Source organism: Gadus morhua, chromosome 11 (assembly GCF_902167405.1).
Source record: "Gadus morhua chromosome 11, gadMor3.0, whole genome shotgun sequence".
Classification (NCBI taxonomy): Eukaryota; Metazoa; Chordata; class Actinopteri; order Gadiformes; family Gadidae; genus Gadus; species Gadus morhua.
The window spans coordinates 12,585,916-12,605,391 of NC_044058.1; the positions used below are offsets into that span (position 1 = coordinate 12,585,916).

Consider the following 19,476-nt stretch of genomic DNA (forward strand, 5'->3'; position numbering starts at 1 on the left):
CTGTTCCATTTCTATAGTGCACTAGACCTACAGTGTCTCCCTGGTCCTCCCTATACTGCAGTAGACCTACAGTGTCTCCCTGGTCCGTCCCTATAGTGCAGTAGACCTACAGTGTCTCCCTGGTCCGTCCCTATACTGCAGTAGACCTACAGTGTCTCCCTGGTCCGTCCCTATAGTGCAGTAGACCTACAGTGTCTCCCTGGTCCGTCCCTATAGTGCAGTAGACCTACAGTGTCTCCCTGGTCCGTCCCGGTGGCAGTAGGGCCACAGAGAACTGGTCTAGTCATCATATGTGGGAGCAGCAAGGGTGCGTCTCTATTTGCATGTTAGATGTGGTCAGGTAGTAACAACTATGTTGTACGTCCTTAAGTTTATTGATAATAAAATAAATTCCTTACTTACCCTCTCCTATACATGTAATAGTAACTCATTTTTGTGGATCAAATGCTTTTCTTGTTCAATCACTTATGTTCGGTCAACTCCTTCGATTTGTGAGAATGTATAATATTACACTACAAGAAGATGTTTCTTGAATAGGCTGACAATTCAAGAAATACATCTTTCAGAGGATCATACATAACTATGCACACAACATTAGGAATAGAAGAAAAGCAAAAATATAATTTCACACGTACTATTACGTAAAGATACTCTCTCATTTGTGGCAATGCTTACACACATAGCCCACATAACACATTGCACTCTCTTGAAACTGCAAGCTAACATCTTCAGTAATTGTTGAGTTGACAGTGGGACAAGAAGACTACATTCTTATTAGATGTATCCAAATAAAATACAGGATACACTGACCTACGATCTTTTAATATTTAAAAAAGCAGGAGCTGGAAGAATTTCTACCCGAATTGCTTCTATTTGTACTGCCTTTTAAACCACCTAGACTATTGAAAATACTGATTAGTAAGATAGAACCGTGGGTATTGAGTAATTAGGCTTCCGCTAAATGTTTGCATGTTAGGCCTACTCAAAGTGGGTTGTTTTATTTTTTGACCTACCTCTCCCTATTGGAAAAAACATAAATTAAATGGTTTTAAACTTTGAACTATAAACTATGAATCAATGAACTATAAACTTTTTTAAACTCTGAAAGATATACTAGGCAGAAATTAGAGAAACCTTGAACCTGTGTATGGACACATACATTGTACTTGATTTTTGAAGTTGTACCTCAATTATACTACAATTACATAAACCAACATTACTAGATTGATAGATTAATGTTAGCCATATCGTACATTTAAGATATTAAAACTCTAACATCTATTGCATGAATCCCTAATGTAATATTAATAGAGACCAATAGATGGAGACAATGTACAGAAACGTCTCTTGTTTATCAGAAGAAAAAAAATACAGATAGCGTACTGATATCTTTCTTTTTAAATCATGGGTGCTGGTGATGAGGTATTTCAAAAAAATCGATCCATTATCTTAATTAAAAGAAATTCTTGACAATTTAAATTTCCTAATAAAAACAGTTTATTCATTTAAAATGCAGACAAAAATAGTCACATTATAAAAAGACATTGGGAACAAAGCCTGCAAATAAACTGTATAAAATACAGTCAACAACTTCACAGTCTCACTCATCAAAGGGCAAAGTAACTGATGACAGAACATGAACCAGAACATTAAAACCAATTGAAATGAATGAACAAAGATAACTTGGTTGAGACGCCACCTCAGGTCTTACATACTAATACTATTTGGTTCTTTTCATATAATGTAGTTATGAATTAACTGTGAAAATGTGTACCACGAAAGAGTAGCAGGTGTTTTTTCCTCAAGCTCACTTAAACTCTGCCTTTAAACCATGGGGCACGCAATCGAACATACAAACAAAGAAATGTAAAATAAAATAAAATCTTGGTCCCGAGAAAGTACAGTTAAATACTGTTGCCAAGAAAAGAGATCACAGTATTCATAGCATTAAGGCCTGTGACTATGAGGGGCTCCCAGTGGTTATGATGCTGGCCTCCTTCCCCCTCCTAGGACAAATTAATCGAGATGCTAGCGAAGGTTGTGGCTTTGAAAGAAAACAAGAAGATTGGCAATTTGCTGTTGTGGGATGCAGCCATCCTGAACCCCTATCCAAATACATCACAGGTGTCTTTTAGCCGATACAGTCCTGGCTTGTGTTGTTTGTAATGAACGTCTGCAGGCAAACCAAGCCAATGGACTGCTCATATTCTAACATATGGCGACGGGGCTGTGGACTACAGCTTAAGTGTTGCAGTGCATTTCTAATACTGAGTAACTAACTTTATAACCAATACTAAATTAAAGCAGAACATGAATGCCACCAAAACCCACCTATTTAACTCAACTGAAAGGCTACGTTTGACAGACCAAAGCTACACGTTTGGCAAAGGGTGCTCCGTATAAAAAAATAATAATATTACTATGCTGGGCTTCAAGTGGAAACAAAGATTGCTTCAATTTGAGGAATCAAATGCTACTGACCAACATAACAAAAACCTAGGGAGACAATGAACGACTTTCTATTGTTAGATGAATATCAATATGCCTACAATTTATACGAATTGACCAGTACAGGCAATACATAACAAAATGTGTTCCATTGGGGACCTATACAGCCTCTAGACATACTAACTATAAAGATTGGCAAGAATTCTGCTAAAAGAAGATCTACATTAGTGTATCTGGCCTAGAGGGAGCTTAATAGAATACTATGTGATCTCCCTCATGTGTAGCTGGCCTGATTGATATGCGGTCCATAAAATACTTTAAAAACACTTGGCAACAACAACATCTGCTTACGCAACTGTTGTAAAGGCTTTTAAAACAAACATACTTGGAAACGTTATTATATATTGACTGAAGTGAACCTCTTCAAAAGCTCATTTACACACTTAGACATGGTTCATTCACATCCAAACGCTAAGTTACAGAGTAAAACACTGCAATTCAACTGTACCGCAAATCAATGAAAACATGTTCTCCAAATAAGCCTTCAGAGAACGTGATTGCATCAAAAAAGGAACCATGGGTGAACTTAGAGGTTCTTCATGGTTCTGAGGAGCATCCACTGGTAGTGGAGGATCCATCGTGGACCAACCGACCTAGTCCTCCTCATTGGATATAAACATCAACACTGGTTTGGGCTTGGGGTAGTAGGGCACCCCCAGACAGAGAGGTTACCCACAGGGGGAGACATATCTATATATATATACATACCAATACAAAGAAAATAAACACACAGACAGGGAGAGAGCTGTTATCTGGGCACTTTGAGGACCTTGTAGACGTTGTTGTGGAAGACGGTGGAGAAATGAGGCCGGGCGTCTTTGTTCACCAGACTGCAGAAGGGGACCTTGCCGGCATTCTGGGGGTCCTCCACGTCCCAGATCTCTGGCATGCTACAGCCGGGCCTAGCATGCACACACACACACACACACACACACACACACACACACACACACACACACACACACACACACACACACACACACACACACACACACACACACACACACACACACACACACACACACACACACACACGGGAGAGGAGGGAGGACAGAAGGAGGAATATTTAGAGAGAGAGATGAAGGGATGGTCGAGGTCTGTGGTGGTGTGTATGCAGGCGGTTGTTCATTCTGTGAATGTGGAGCTCAGCCACGGTGGTTTGCTCATGGCTCAACTCCAAGGCTTTGGGGATTATCAACCTCTCTCGCAATCTTTTGTGTTTGTCTGTGTGCGTGTCATACCTGGTCCTCCTTGTGCACCAGGAGTCCTCCAGCACAAAGTAGTGGACCCCGAGTTGCATGAGGTTGCTTTTGACCGTCTCCCCGGACATGCGGCTATACATCGAGTACACCAGCTTGGTCCTCTCTCTGCAACACACACACACACACACTAACCTTATGGGGACGGCTGGCATTAAGCATAGCAGTCGTTTCCTCTCTTGTTGTTGCAATAACATTTAAATACCTTCTAATAATAATAACTTACTCTTTTAACTGTTATTAAGTATTTTACATAAATATTGGAGTTAACTCTGTCTTTTGTCATTTCTGAAAAACAGCCAAACGCAGAACTAAGTAAGACAAAGCTTCACGTGGAGCTTTGGAATCAAATATTTGGACAGAGGTTGGTTTGTAGATAATCTACCTCAAATAACAAAGGCTGCAGTGCTAGCTGAACTTAGCCCGGCAATGATCCGGCGGTAGTCGATCTTAGCCCTGGCTATACTACAGTGCTAGCTGACGTGAGCCCTAGTAATAACACTACAGTGCACTTCTAGCTGACCAAAGCCCTAGTTATGCTACAGTGCTAGCTGACCTTAGCCCGGCATCCTCATAGTGTGGATGGTTAACGATGGCCCTGCCGGTCGATAGCTTTACACTGGCCATCGTTGGCATGGCTCCAGCAAACACTGCATCTGTAGACGGATGGAGAGGTTCAAGGACAGTGTTAGTGGTGGTAAGGGAGGTGGCACAGATCTCCACAATCAAAATGTTAATGCTCCCTTATGAAATGCTTCGCTATTTACTGCAAGTTACTTTGTATGAAAGCATCTGCTAAATAGTAGATTCAATTATTGTGAATATGATAGGGGTACACAGATAGGGGTATTGTAAGAGATGTAGAGAAGGGCAGAGTGAGAGACATAAAGGGAGGGAGACTGGGAGAGAGAGCTAAAATACCTACAATGTAACTACTTTTTTGCAGTTTAGCTTATGTCTAATTTTCCAAAGCCCCAATACAAAGCAAAGTATTGCTTTGTATTGGGGAAAACACTGCTGCAACAGTGTTGGCACCAGCAGCCCCATCAGCAGCAGTACCCACCGGGCTTGGTGTTGCCCTGGATCCAGTCGAGCAGCTCCTCCTGGGGCATGTTGCTAAACTCCCCCATGATCCCCCACTGGGCCTGCAGGTTGGTTACGCCCTGTACGGCCATGACAGACAGAAAGGCAAACACCACCATCTGGAGCCTGGACCTCTCCCCCACCCAGCTGAACAACTGGCGGGAGAGAGGGAGGGGAAGAAGGAGAGAGTAAGGGTGAGAACGGGAGAGCGAGATAGAAAGCAAAAGAGACAGAGACACAGATATGGAGAAAGAGGTAGACAGATAGGTAGTACGGGAGAGTGCGGGAGAGAGAGGAAGAGAGTGAAAGGGGTGTGGAGAGGAAGAGCGGTGAAGGGGAAGTGAAAAAGAGGAAGAGGGTGAAATGGGAGTTGGGAGGGAAAGAGAGGCGGGGGAGTGACAAAGAGGAAGAGAGAGAAAGGAGAGTAGAGTGGGAGAGAGGAGGGGAGTGACAAAGAGAAAAAGGGATGTGGAGAGGGAGAGAGGTGGATGGGGAGTGACGAAGAGCAAGAGAGTGAGAAAGTGACAGAGAGGCAGAGGAAGCGAGAGGGGAGAAACAATATAACACTCAATAATTACATTTGACTACAAATACAGTCATACTGATAATAACAATACATAACGATATTTATACATTCAGAAATCAAAATGAAACCAAAACAGAGTAAACCAGTTACCTGCTTGGAGCAGATGAGGGCGGCCATGATGCACATGTGAGGGGTGAGGAAGAGCTTGAGACGCATGATTAGGACGGCTAGCAGGAAGAATGCCACCAGCTGAAGACCGTGGTACACCAGCTGGAGGAGCAAACAACAAATGCAGGCAGCACACAGTGATTCATAACAATAATAATCTTTATTATCGCATTTGTGCAATGCGCTTTACAAGCAACACAATAAACTCTGCATATAGGTTGTGTGTGTGTGTGTGTGTGTGTGTGTGTGTGTGTGTGTGTGTGTGTGTGTGTGTGTGTGTGTGTGTGTGTGTGTGTGTGTGTGTGTTCAATATCGTGCGTTGGAGCAAACATTGCGTGTGTGTGTATGCACTTGTTTGTGTGTGCGTGTGCAAGACAACTCAACAGCGCAATAGAAAGGGGGGCGGGGGGAGAGATGAAAAGATAAAAAGCAATAAATAGAGAGTGATAAATGGAGAGATCTAGCGATATAAAGAGCGAGAGAGAGACCAACACAGAGACAGAGAGACATATGGGAGCCATATGACTCACGAGAGATAGTATTGAAAAAATAAGAGATAAAGAGAAAGAAAGAAAAGACTAAATAAAAGGCGCTGGGGTTTGGGATTGGATTCCACGGCAAGAGAAACATTGGCTTTCATTTCCCAGCGGAGAACCAAGTGAAGAGAGCCGGAGGACGAGCCAGCAGCCACAGAGGCATTCACTCACAGGAAGGCACAAAGGCGACAACACTGCTGCTCCTGCTGCTTCCGCTCAGTAATACCTTGCAGAGATAGAGAGAGATAGGGCAGTTTGCGCTCGCTCACCTCTCCTTTGGCTATCAGTTCCGGCCTGTAAGAAGCAAATAGAACAGAATGAGTTTGGGTCGCTGAGGCAGAAAACAGCATTGCTATCTCTGGGCACATTGCAGAGAGACGAATACATTATGGGGGAAAAATGTAATATGTTTATGTTTAATGTAATACAGTAGCCCACCGCGTAGAAATGCTAAAGATAAGACTGGGAGACAGAGATTTGCATGGTTTCCAGACTGCATGGAAATATTCAGACTGTGTATTCAAACTGTTAAAGGACACCGAGCTTCCCTTCAAGACACAATACTCTGGCATCTACCTTTTCTGCTAAGTTACTGTCAGGGTCCAAAAATTTGCTTTTTTAGCTAAAAGTGAAAGAACCTTCTGCCCACACAATTCTTTTGATATGTAACCAAGGATTTGTACCTGGCAAATACTCAAATCTATCTGCTATTCGCTGGTGGAAGGTGTTTACTTTGGAACCTGGTTGCATCACTCAAATGTAGCCGTGAACAACAGAGCACAAGCAGTGGAACAGACACTCACTCCTCTTCCTCAAGCTCACTCTCAGACTCTGAGGTTTTGGCCACATCTCCATGGACCAGGGAGTGATACACATCCCGTAACGTCTAAAGAGGGACAGAAACAAATGTGTCTAGATTGGCATTGTATTTTGAGTTTTGCTAATTTGACACGCTCTGGCAATGAAAATGTAGTTTTCCCATGCTTATAAATAAAGACAGACAGAGAGAGAAAGACATCACGTTAAATGAAGAAATGGTATGCATCAGGAATCTCCCCTTTGGCTCTACATTCGTTTTTTCTACCACCAACCCTACCACCATGCTGTTTTTAAATTCATTGCAGATAATCAGCAACGCGTGTTACACTGACTTCAGCTTCGGTGCAGTTGTCAAGCTGTCGTTTTGTGACAATTGACAAGGCAGGGTAGGTGACACGTGTATATTTTTAGCACCATGTTTTATTCATGAATTCATGGAACAGCCAAGGTTTTTTTTTGGTTTATGAATGACTGCGCTTTACAAAAAGAGGCACTAATTGAGCGTTGGTGTGTGTGTGTGTGTGTGTGTGTGTGTGTGTGTGTGTGTGTGTGTGTGTGTGTGTGTGTGTGTGTGTGTGTGTGTGTGTGTGTGTGTGTGTGTGTGTGGTGCAAAAGTTACCCGTGCAGCGATGAGCACGAGCACTAACACGTTGATGGGGAGCAGCAGGGTCTTGATGTAGCGCAGCGGGGTCTGAGACGGACGGGGACAGGTGTAAGTAGTGGCCCATCATATATATGGAGGCAGAACAGAACAAGAAGCTAAGATTTGTCTGGATGAATTATCTATTCAGGCGGAATCTAAAGTCACAGAGAACAACAGTATATAGCCCATAACCTTTACAAAATGTGATGCACGCACACACACAGCGGTCGAGGGCCTGTTAGAGCCCTGCTACTGAACAGCAGGTCGCTGCTCCCAGAATGGCTGACATTTCACCAGGACACAGAGTGACATTTAAGCTGACACCCTATTTTCAACCTGCATTAAACACATAGTTTGAGCAAACAGATTCAATCTTTTAAGATAATTCATCACAGATTAACTTTCCTTTTTTCGATTGCCTTTAACTTAACTAAATAAACTGTACAAAACATCAAATGTATTAAACACTACCTCCATCTCCATGAAGTCAAACTCTGCAGCGCAGGTGTACATGAGCGTGTGGAAGTCCTGGTAGCTGGTGAACTTGGACTTGATCAGGCCGCTGATGTGAGCCTACAGGAACACGGGGAACCCGTCAGAGCTCGACCCCACGCCTCACCCAGGCTCAACACTGGGGGTGAGGTTGTCTCACTTAGTGGACGCCTCACCCAGGCTCAACACTGGGGGTGAGGTTGACTCACTTAGTGGACGCCTCACCCAGGCTCAACACTGGGGGTGAGGTTGTCTCACTTAGTGGACGCCTCACCCAGGCTCAACACTGAGGGGGAGGTTGTCTCACTTAGTGGACGCCTCCATCAGAAGCAATATACAAATGACAAATATAAATATAGAAACATATGAATCAGATATTCTGAGCGGGATGCCTCCCTGATGACCATACCTTAATATATCATGGAGAGCAAAACATGAATATTGAAGTAGTATGCGCGCCACCGCTTTACATTCGCAACATTATTCACTTCCTCAGCGTAATGCAACTAACTTCATCATAGCAACAATGGCTTACGTCATCGGAGGATCCCAGCACGGTGGACAGTAGGAACTTGAGCACCAATGTGGAGCCCACCCAAGCCAGGCCCTGCATGGACTGAGGATGGGGGGGGCAGATGCATGAGGGGACAAGGTGGAGGGTTCTAAGGAGACAAACCCTAACTGGCATTATGCTAGGTGCTGTAGAGGTGGTGTGCATGGTTTTCTGCCTTACACTTGAGGGTTAGGGTTAGGGTTAGCTGTAAGCTTGAAAAAAGCTTATTCAAATTGCCGGTCACTGCTAATGCCATTTCTGTGTCTGCTTATATCAATTAATGGTTTAAAGATGATCAGGCAGATAGGTAGAGGTGGTCCTATATGTTTGATCAGACTTAATTTCCTTTGGATGACAGTGCTGATCTGCTTGTGGCTGGCCTACCAATAATTGGTAGACTATATCCATATCAAAAAACGCATCACTCTTTGTCCACTAACAGATCTTAAAAGCATACAGGAGCTGTCATGCCTACAAATCATCTCTCCTGCTACAGAGTAGACATTTCAACATTGTGTATTTATACGTTTATCGAGTCAACGGATGTGATGAAGCTTTTAGTACTTCCACTGCTGATGACAGTTTTAGCACCTACTCTATCTTTACAAGTGCTTGCCATTTATGAAAAATTGCAGGTACAGATATCGCTGCCGAGGTGATGAATCGGTTGACGCAGCAGAAGCCTTTTTGCTCTGCATTACTGTGAGCACCTTTCATAAACAAAAGTGTTTGCCAAGCCATCGTTCCCCGATTCAGAAATAATTTTTCAGTTTTTGGATTAATAAGCCATGGAAAAAGAGGACCATCCCTTTGTTTTTAAAAAAAAACGTTTTTTAAAAAAAGCACTTATTTTGAGAGCCTCTACCCCAATTTCGTCGCACTTTGTGCAATGACAAAAAGAGATTCTGATTCTGATAATATAGAGTCTGTCGTAGCACCCAGCCGCCGCAAGTCTCTAACATCATGGGAATGAAAATAATAATATCAATAAAATTAATCATTGACACCGACTCAGGATTTATATTGAAATGTTCGCAATGACTAAAGGTGTATGTTGCCAGAGTTTGGCTGATTGATATCATATTATGGGTTTGGTCAGCTTGAAATCCTCTATAGACCTGCAGAGATAGAATAAAACAACCTTTCCAGTGATTCGCAAAATGCACCAACTCCCTAAAATGAAGCATACAACTATCAAGCATAAGGTCCTCATTGGACACAAAGTTTTCCATGACCTGCATTTTAAGTTGAAGAAGCATTCAATACAGCATATTTTCAGCAGTTACATGACGAGCAGGGCGTACCCAAGTGATGATCCCGGGTCTGCAGACTGCTGTGAAACTTTCCTTAAATGCGATGATGGCCTGCCAAGACAAACACATAACATCCAAACATTGAAATCCTCTGAATCACAACAAAATACCAAACACAAGGAATATCAAATATACCCAATATGTAACTGTGTATCTTTATATATAAACTGCATTAAATGGCTATGGAGATATAGTGGCGACCTAAGCCATGAACTTGAGCATCTATTATTATTTAAAACTAGAAGCTAAAATCAGAGAAAACAATCCTGAGTTGTCAATGGTTTTACTGCAGTTATTCTTTTCTTGTATTCCATATACTGTCAAATTAATTAATTAATAATTAATTATTATTAATTATTACACTTGCATCAAGCAAAGATCAGACTATGAGCTTTAGTTGTCTTTGCAGGGGAGTGAGGCTTCAGGCCTGTCAGTCGTTCTTTGGGTTCAAAGGACAATGCTAAGTTAATGAACATCCATTGAGACGGGCGTGTAGGTTGGTGGCTAATGGCCTCAGAGGTCTTTGAATCTGTCTGCAAATTGTCTGTTGTAGATGTCAAAACACACACACACAAGGGACACTAGGGCTGGGCGATTAATCGAATTCCGATCTCGATTTCAATTTCAAACGATCACAAAATTAACATAATCGAGTTTTCAGAACAGCTGGATACATATTTGTACATTCTTTTAGATTTGAACATTTTCTTTTGGACCATTTTGTGCATTTTTTTAAGGCGAAATTTCAGAGTTCTCAGTTACAAAGTGTTTTGGAGAGAGACATGCTGAATAAATACATCAAGTTTTGAAACTCAAAAATAGTCATTTGAATAATCATGATTTCAATATTGACCAAAGTAATCTTGATTATGATTTTTCCGTAATCGAGCAGCCCTACTGGGGACACACACACACACACACACACACACACACACACACACACACACACACACACACACACACACACACCCCCACACCCCCCCCCCCCCCCCCCCCCCCCCCCCCCGCCCCCGCCCCGGGGGAGCAGAGCACTGACTCACCCAGATGGAGACCAGAGAGGAGGCGTAGAAGGAGGTGAGTAGCATGGAGTTGCCAAACATCAGGAGGAAACACATGGCAAGAGCTATCTGCAGGAAGCAACCAGGGGAGACAGAGAGAGAGAGCGATGTGTCAGTCAACCGCAGTCTGCTTTGCCTCCCAGTGGTGTGGAAACTGTGTGTTCTGGACCACCAGCTTCACACTGGGATGCTGAATCCAGTCGTTAGGCAGCTCATCTGTGTAATGACAATGACACCACGGGGAGGAAACAAACAAACCACATCCACTTTGTCATGACAAAAGCGAGTCCGTATTGTTGCTGCAAGAGAGGCATATTTCTCTCTCTCACACACACACACACACACACACGAGATCAGACAAAACAAGCCCTGCATAATTTGTCAGAAATATTAATCTCTCACGGGACTTCAACTGTCGCATAGCAACGATCCCTCGTAGATTCGTCCTTCAGAGTTGAAACAGAAGAAGCTTGTTGTTAGATTGTAAGTTAGTCAATCATTACGGGAGAGTGGGGGGATGCATGATACATTGTCATATATAATTAGAAGAGACTAAATGCCAAGTGATGAACGTAGCCTTCATCAAGACGAAGGGTGGCTATGTTAAAAAGGAGCAAAGGCTGTGCCTTCGCACGCTGGGCCAACTTCCAATCGCAACTCAACTGAAGATTTGGCAGCCACGTAGGTCACAGGGGAAACAAATGCTTCTGCCTGGCTGCATTTGTTATTCATGGGAACACAGACACACACGCGTGCACAGAAATCATCACTGCCAAGCCGTTTGAATTATGCACTGCCTCCATGCCCTCCCTTGGACTAAGATCTCAACCATCTCTGGATGACTTCCTTATCGCTGGAGCTCCCAGCCTCTGGCTTCCAGACCCTGGCTCATAGCCCAGCATGCAGAGGAGGATTAGGGGCAAAGGAATGTGGAGGAGATGCTTGGATCATCCCTCGTTCACAAACACATACAGCCCTCATTTAGACGAGAGACAAAATGGGACACAAAAAGGCTTCCATGAGACTGGAAAGAAAATCTCATACGCTTGGTGTCTTGTTGCTTCCAATTTAGAAATGTTTAAAAAAAAAAAAAAAACTGTCGTCATGAAAATGTGAAGTGAAATTGCGACCCTTTGATGAGCGCTATTGATATCGAGGAACAGGTGTGGAGAAACCATGGAAATAGTGCTAGAGGGAGGAGCAGAGTGAACCAAACTGTTTGTTTTAGAGTCTGCAGTTTGCTTTAAAATCAATTCATCTTTGGGTCATTCATACTGTATTTTGGACATGGTGGTTTTTCTTTAAATGAGGTGCAGGTGTTGAATAAGGTTGCCCTGTGCAGGCGGAAATTCTCCTACCATGTGAGTCACCAGGATGGACTGCAGCTTGGTGGGGCTGAGGTAGCCAAGGATGTAGGACGCAAACAGAGAGGCCACCTGGACAGAACAAAGCAGCACAACCGAACATCAGCTCAAACATTGGCTGAAAGTAAAAATCTATGACTAGTAGCAACGATATCCTGCCAACATTGAGCCTTGTGTCTCATTGTATGTGGTTAGGCAGTGTGGATACTGTCAAAACGGGGCAGATATTAACTGCAAGCCATCATCACACTGGGCTGAGCACTTGTCGACTCTAGGAAAAGTTAAATGTATTGCTATGATTTCCATTAAGCTCTACAGTTTTGCTTCAATAGTAATAGTATTAAAAAAAAAGCAGTCCAGTACAATATGTGCGTATTATGAGAATAATAAATGGAAAAAAGCTTACATTTATTCAAACCCTAATGGATGGTTTAATGTACCAGCCAGATACTTCAGAGGGCACACGCTATTGAATTTATTTCCAAGCGATTTCAGCGCCAAATTTCGATTGGCCAATTGCACACTCTGCAGGCCTCGACAGGCGCCCACGAGTGCTGCCATACATTCTCGGTGCGAACACTTGGCTTAAACCTGGATTATACTATACTACTATACCGCACGGCCGGCACGGGTCGCAAGGACATGAGCTGATGCGAAAAACTGATGGGCAAATCGTTTGGATCTTTGATACATTCATGATTTCTCTCCATGCAGCGAATGGTCTACAGGAAATGTAACGCTACCATACGGGCATTAAATAGGCAAGATGAGGGGGGTGGGGGTTACATTCGGGAGAGACCGGTGTGAGAGATGGATGAAGCGGCAGCTCCTAGGAATTCTCCATGGCGGCGCCTGCATGGAGCAGCCGTCGGAGCGAAAAGGCCAAAAGATGCGGAGCGTGTTGTTCTGTGTCACTTTGACTCGCATCAAAATAAAACATCTGTACCTGGGTGAGCAGCACGAACTGAGCAAACTGCCAGGGCAGCATGAAGCACAGTGTGGAGACCCCCAGGGCCACCATGGACGTTCTGCTAGGGCTCTTTGTCCTGGACCCATGGGACAGCACACACACACACACACACACACACACACACACACACACACACACACACACACACACACACACACACACACACACACACACACACACACACACACACACACACACACACACTATAAATATGTTCATATGCTCATGACTATTGCGCGCACACACACACACACACACACACTCAACGTATTGTAAATACATAATGTACATGCGCACACAGCATGTACAGAGTTCATTCTTTCGATGCAATCCAAGCAAGGCATCTATGCTACGCAGTCTTAAGAAGCCAAAGCGGGCACTGAAAAATATCCAGGACCAAATCCCTTAAGATAACATAAAGACCTTCTGGGGACTATTTCTGATATTTCTTTTTTTTTTTATTAGTAAGAATATACCCACGTACAAACCCAAAAAGACCCACGCTTACCGTAGGATGTAGGTGAGCAGCAGCATCTGCATGACCAGGAAGGGGTACGCAAAGCTCTCCCTCAGAGGTGGGGTCCACATCACACGAGTGCTCTGGGAGCACGCACGCGCACACACACACACACACACACACACACACACACACACACACACACACACACACACACACACACACACACACACACACACACACACACACACACACACACACACACACACACACAGTGGAATAGTCCTTTAGCAAGAGACAGAAGCTGATGATCCCTTATTTGGATCACTCTGAATGGAGATGGAAGCTTAAAGTGAGGACGTTTAAATACACAAAATGCAAAGCCCAGAGAAGATCAAATACTTTCTCTGAAGATCCGCACAGAAAGAGGAAGTAGACAGATTAAGCAGCTTGTTGCGTGTAATGTCTGATCATGTTACAGTATATTATTACACTATCCATTCAAGAAACATGATGGTAAAATCTGTTGCATCTTGGTTTTCAAGTATTGAGAGAACTACAAGCTACTTCTACCAAACTACTTAGTACCATATTACACCCACACCCACAGCTAGCGGTACGTGAGGCAGAGATTTCCTTTTGTGTCCCTACCCCACAGTAAACCAACAGTGGGGTACGGACAACCTCACAATACGCACCAGGGAGGTTAGTATATGCTTGAACTGGACCACTAAGGATATAGCTGTCAAAAATAAATGGATGTGTGGGTTGGCAAGGCGAAACGCAATAGATTTCACACACATACAGACACATACAGAAATACACACATCTAAATGTGTGGAAAGCCAGTGTTTATTTCTCACTAAGCGAAAGGCAGAATTTCCGTCTGGTTTGCAGGAGGTGTGCGTGTTTGTGCTGCTGCACTGATATATCTTTCTTTGCGTGTGCTTGTACGTGTGTGCGGCTCACTTCTCCGTGGTTGAAGAAGAAACACATGGTGGTGACCAGGCCTCCCAAGCGACTTCCACTGGGGAGGGAGAAGAAAGACAGTGAACACAAGCACGTGAGAGATAATAAGTACAGAGAAAGCAGAACATCAGCGTTTATCTTTTCCCTTTGCATACATATTTGAATCCCTCGAACAGCTCTATCCACTAAATTCCAAGGACTTGGATGTAATATTTTGTAGGTAGGTGAAAGTTCAAGGGAAGTTACCTGAGGTAGGCGCCGTATATGAAGAACAAGCTCATCATGAAGCCGTTCAGGAGGAACACAAAGGTCACATAAAAGTATGCTGGGTCGCCCAGGCCTAGAGGATGGGACACACAGACACAGACACACACAGACACACACACACACACACACAATTCTTGAAAACAAAGGAGCTTATGCCATTTTGACAGAATTTAATTATACGGTTTGCACCCTGTCAAATCTTTTACATTGCAGCGGATTTGTTAAATGTGCGCACATCACCGTCGCACTGTCCCAACAGATTGATTCTGTCCCTTACTGGTAACCTTGGATATTTTAACATTATATATTTGGATTGGCCCCTTGCCATTTATTTCAAATGTATGGCCCTTAATGTAATGTTACTTGTGGCATTGTTTATTTTGGAATTAAATTGTGTTAACATTTATATATAGACACATTTCTAGCTGTACAGCTATTGCACCTTACTGCTCTTGTAATATTGATTGTTTATTTGTTTATTTTGCACTCGACGCTCTGTTCCTTCCGTGTACTGCAGTTGCTGACCAGTCATTTCCCTCTGGATAAATATTTAATCTTAAACAACAGGCCACGTGGAAGCCAGGTTTAACCACAAAACCCCCACCCCCGCAGTGTGTGATTCTTGAACGTTATGGTGTTTGAACAAAGCAATGATCTCCTAATATCACACCCTGCTGTGTCTCATGCAGCGTGACTTGCATGCTGATGCAGATAAACAACAGCAAGGAGACTTGTGTCAGGTTTTTAAACACTAAAATGTGAGACTCTGCTGTGGAATCGCTACTGCCATGGATTGGACAAAGCTCAACAATCGAAAGAAAACATTTCTTTCTTTCTTACCACTTATGCAAAATAAAGGCATTTCATTTTCATTGTGAAAAGTTTATTCTGTCCACACCTTCCATCCTTCATATATCCTTCATCCATCAACAAAGAATGAGTCGATGAAGATGGAAATAAATAACATGCATAAGTATATAGTTATAAGAATTAGAGTATAAAGATAAAGACTTATTATTCTCAGTCATCTCTCCATTGTTCTTCAATAGTGATCCGCTTTTATTTAATTGAAGCTTATTCAAGGTTTGTCTTTCCCCATGGCTATGACCCAGACCGACTTTATGATACCGTTTTAGTACCGCCGCTGTGTATCACCACTATTAGGAGCGTGTTGTATATGAAATGTCCGGGATGCCTAACCCTCACTCGGGCGTGGACACTGTGGTCGCTGCTCAGATGGAGTCTCACAATCCACACACACCGTGACCCTACACTACAAGCGTTTCCGAAAACTCCATCTCTCGGACTCCGCAGTCAACTGCTGCCCTCGCGTCCACCGGCAACTCTTTTTCATGACATCCGAGAGCCTTGGAAAAGGCACTCCGACGTCACGAAAGGAACGCCATCTGCATTCGCAGCAGAGTGGAACATTCACATAGTGTTTAGGGCAGAATGGCAAAAGATGACTTACTATGTTAACGATCATTTTAGACAAATGATCACATTTAAAATGTGGTCTTGGGTTCACTGGCTCTTTAAAGGAGGAGCGTTCCACTCTGCTATTTTCTGATAAACAAAGTGTTGCTTCATACACTGCAAAAAAACAGTATGCAAAATCAACTAAAAAAAAGGGTGGACCACCAATTTTCTCAGGTCAGACAAATGAGGAAGGCAAATCCCGGACCAATGATGTCACTGTTCAAACCGTGTGTGTATACATCCGTGTGTGTGACATGTGTGCAAGATATACATATGAACATGCTGTGTTTGCTGATAAAACAAAAGTGACGACCGCCAATACCTTCGCAGCTGTCAACAGGAGCAAGGCCTTCTCCCCTGTTGATGGACCAGCACATCTTAGTGGGGACACTGAAGAAGTCCATGAGGCCTGTGTATGTTCTGTACCAGCTGGCCAGGACCACCTTGTGGGCAAAGTGGGAGGGATAGAGAGACATAAGGGTAGGTTGTTATTCTTGAGTATCAGTTGAATAACAATCTAATATTGGCTTTTTGTTGTGTTCTCTCAGTGGTAATTGCCTTCTGGTCGGTGGCTTCATTGGGAGTGGGTGTTGTTCATTTTGTATTGGGTTACTCAGTTTATTACGAAATAACTTATCTATAAACTATATATATATATATATATATATATATATATATATATATATATATATATATATATATATATATATATATATATACATATACACATATGCACACACACACACACACACACACACACACACACAACTTTATAACATAATAGCATACTAATAACAATGAATATTAAACAGTAATGTAGACAACATTATTGGCTGAATTACCTCTGGGTATAGGTTGAAGCGCTTTAGGGTGTTGATGACCAGCGGGTACTCCGTCAGCCGGTCGTTCATGACCAGGTGTAGGCCGCTCAGGAAGGAGGGCGCCTCGATGATGGTCTTGTAATAAGAGTAGTAGAGGCCCTGGAACACAACGAGAAACAAAGCGGTAGCCAACACACATGGTTACAGGGGATGAGCCGGTGGACAGGGACGCATAGAAATGGCTAGAAAAAGTAAGAGATAACGAAAGGAAACTGTGGCAGGAAATCTCATGCAAGGAACATTAGATAGATTCAGCAGATGGGGCCGAAGCACTCAGTGCATTTGGTTTTCTATCTATGCAAGATAAATTCTCACTTTCAAAACATATATAAACTTCTTTCTTTTTTTTTAACGGTCTTTTACCTCACCCCGCACAGGATAATAATGTGGATTATGGTGGGAGAGAAAGAGCAATGCATAGTAATAAAATTACTTTATGATGCACTTTGATTAATTGTGGGTGCTGGCTAAAATAATATGTATTGCTAGTCATTAAAATGGATGAAAAGCCAGAATCCATAATGATAGTTTGATATATTCTATCCTATTTACCATTTCCGTCCGAAAAGCCATTTCCTTTTCCAGATTAGATAAGTGTGAAAAATGTCGGTCATTTTCAAACAGGAGCGTGAGGTGATACCTAATCACAAAGAGAAGAAAAACATTTTTATTCACGTTCACTTTGTGTTGGCCAATACGTTGACAATGTTTATGCAATGAAAACATGAAACGCATTTTCATAGACTAAAGCGTCCAGTTGATTACATACAAAATAACGTCAAATAAACTACATACAATTATACATGTAGTTACATGCATGTCACATAACATGAAAATGTAAAAGTGGAATTTTCACACATAAATATAATAATAGGTTATAACTTCTAATATGGTACCTGTCAAAAATGTAGCTTCATGGTAGAACAAATATCGTTTCGGAAAAGCAACAGCATTTAAAACACAACACACACACACACACACACACACACACACACACACACACACACACACACACACACACACACACACACACACACACTAAACAAAATCTCTTACCAGTGGATAAATCCAGCAAGCGCGGCTGCAAAAGAAGAACAGCCTTAAATATTGTATTTGAATGACAGACCGCAATGACACATAACCAGTGTTTTTCGGAATATCTGCGGTCGAACAAACTAAAACATTCTTGCAAGTGGTGTGATGCTGGGTGGCATTTTATAGAAATAACTGCGGATTTGATGGGGTTCGTTAAATTCCCGGTAACATTTCAACAACTTTGCAAGAAGGGACGACACACATTGGAAAGCCATGTATGTTACTGACGTCAATGTTGGACAAGTAACGGTAGGCGGCTAACCGTAACTTTAGCAACGGTAAAGCTAACTGGCGGTTACGAGTGAGAGCTATAAAACGGGTTACGAGCCGAGTTATACCGCTCACTCGCGCAGGATTCAGCACTATATTTGGCACTGTATCCGCGATGTAAGGAACCCGTTAGCAGCTGAGCACCGAGGCTAACTAGCTAGCTAACGATAACTTACCGAGCAGTAGAGTGCCTCCTAGTTTCATGAAAGCACCAGGAGTGAGCCCAAGCTTGGCTCTGCTGGCTGAAATCACATTGGGCAGAAAGCTCCCGAAACCCTTTCCCTCTCTGCCTGCTCGTTTCATGTTACTTTTAATAACAAGCGGACTCTTGTCCCGTTCGACCAAGGTCGCTTGGGTTTTCCCGCTGCTCTGTTTTCTTGTTTTAATCACCATTTTAAAAATCAGTGTTCAGACAGAGGAGAGGCTCGAGACAGCACCGCTATGCAAGACACCCCCCTCGGTCTCCAGTGTCGACTGATGAACAGCTTGTGGACACAGTCACTACCTGGGTGATGGCGGTATCTCTCGTCTACACAAATCTGAGGAAACTTTGCCCTCTTTTGGCTTTACGGCGCTACTGCAGGCCGCTTGCATTTGGTAACCTTGGCAACACTAGGACGTAGGATGGGCATCTCTTGTTTACTGATCTTTTGTTGTCTGATGTCAACACACTGCCACATCCGTTTACCCACGGCCGAAGTATGTACCCCATCATTTTGACCAAAACAGATTTGCTTTCTGGTTATATGCTACTATTATCATTTAA

General features: G+C 43.0%; 1 protein-coding gene across 1 annotated transcript; it reads right to left on the minus strand.

Moving 5' to 3' along the window:
• Positions 1-1,479: 1,479 nt before the first annotated feature.
• Positions 1,480-19,251, minus strand: dpy19l1l (dpy-19-like 1, like (H. sapiens)). Its single transcript, XM_030370440.1, has 22 exons — positions 18,887-19,251; positions 18,402-18,426; positions 17,898-17,985; positions 17,307-17,444; positions 16,787-16,907; positions 14,965-15,058; positions 14,719-14,776; positions 13,801-13,892; positions 13,269-13,368; positions 12,317-12,394; positions 10,941-11,027; positions 9,892-9,951; positions 8,570-8,650; positions 8,014-8,115; positions 7,519-7,590; positions 6,884-6,966; positions 6,350-6,374; positions 5,527-5,646; positions 4,831-5,005; positions 4,324-4,423; positions 3,750-3,875; positions 1,480-3,410 (listed from the first exon to the last, which is right to left on the minus strand). The coding sequence occupies exons 1-22, from the start codon at positions 19,101-19,103 to the stop codon at positions 3,257-3,259; spliced, it is 2,196 nt and encodes a 731-aa protein (XP_030226300.1). The 5' UTR covers positions 19,104-19,251; the 3' UTR covers positions 1,480-3,256.
• Between the last annotated feature and the right edge of the window lie 225 nt (positions 19,252-19,476).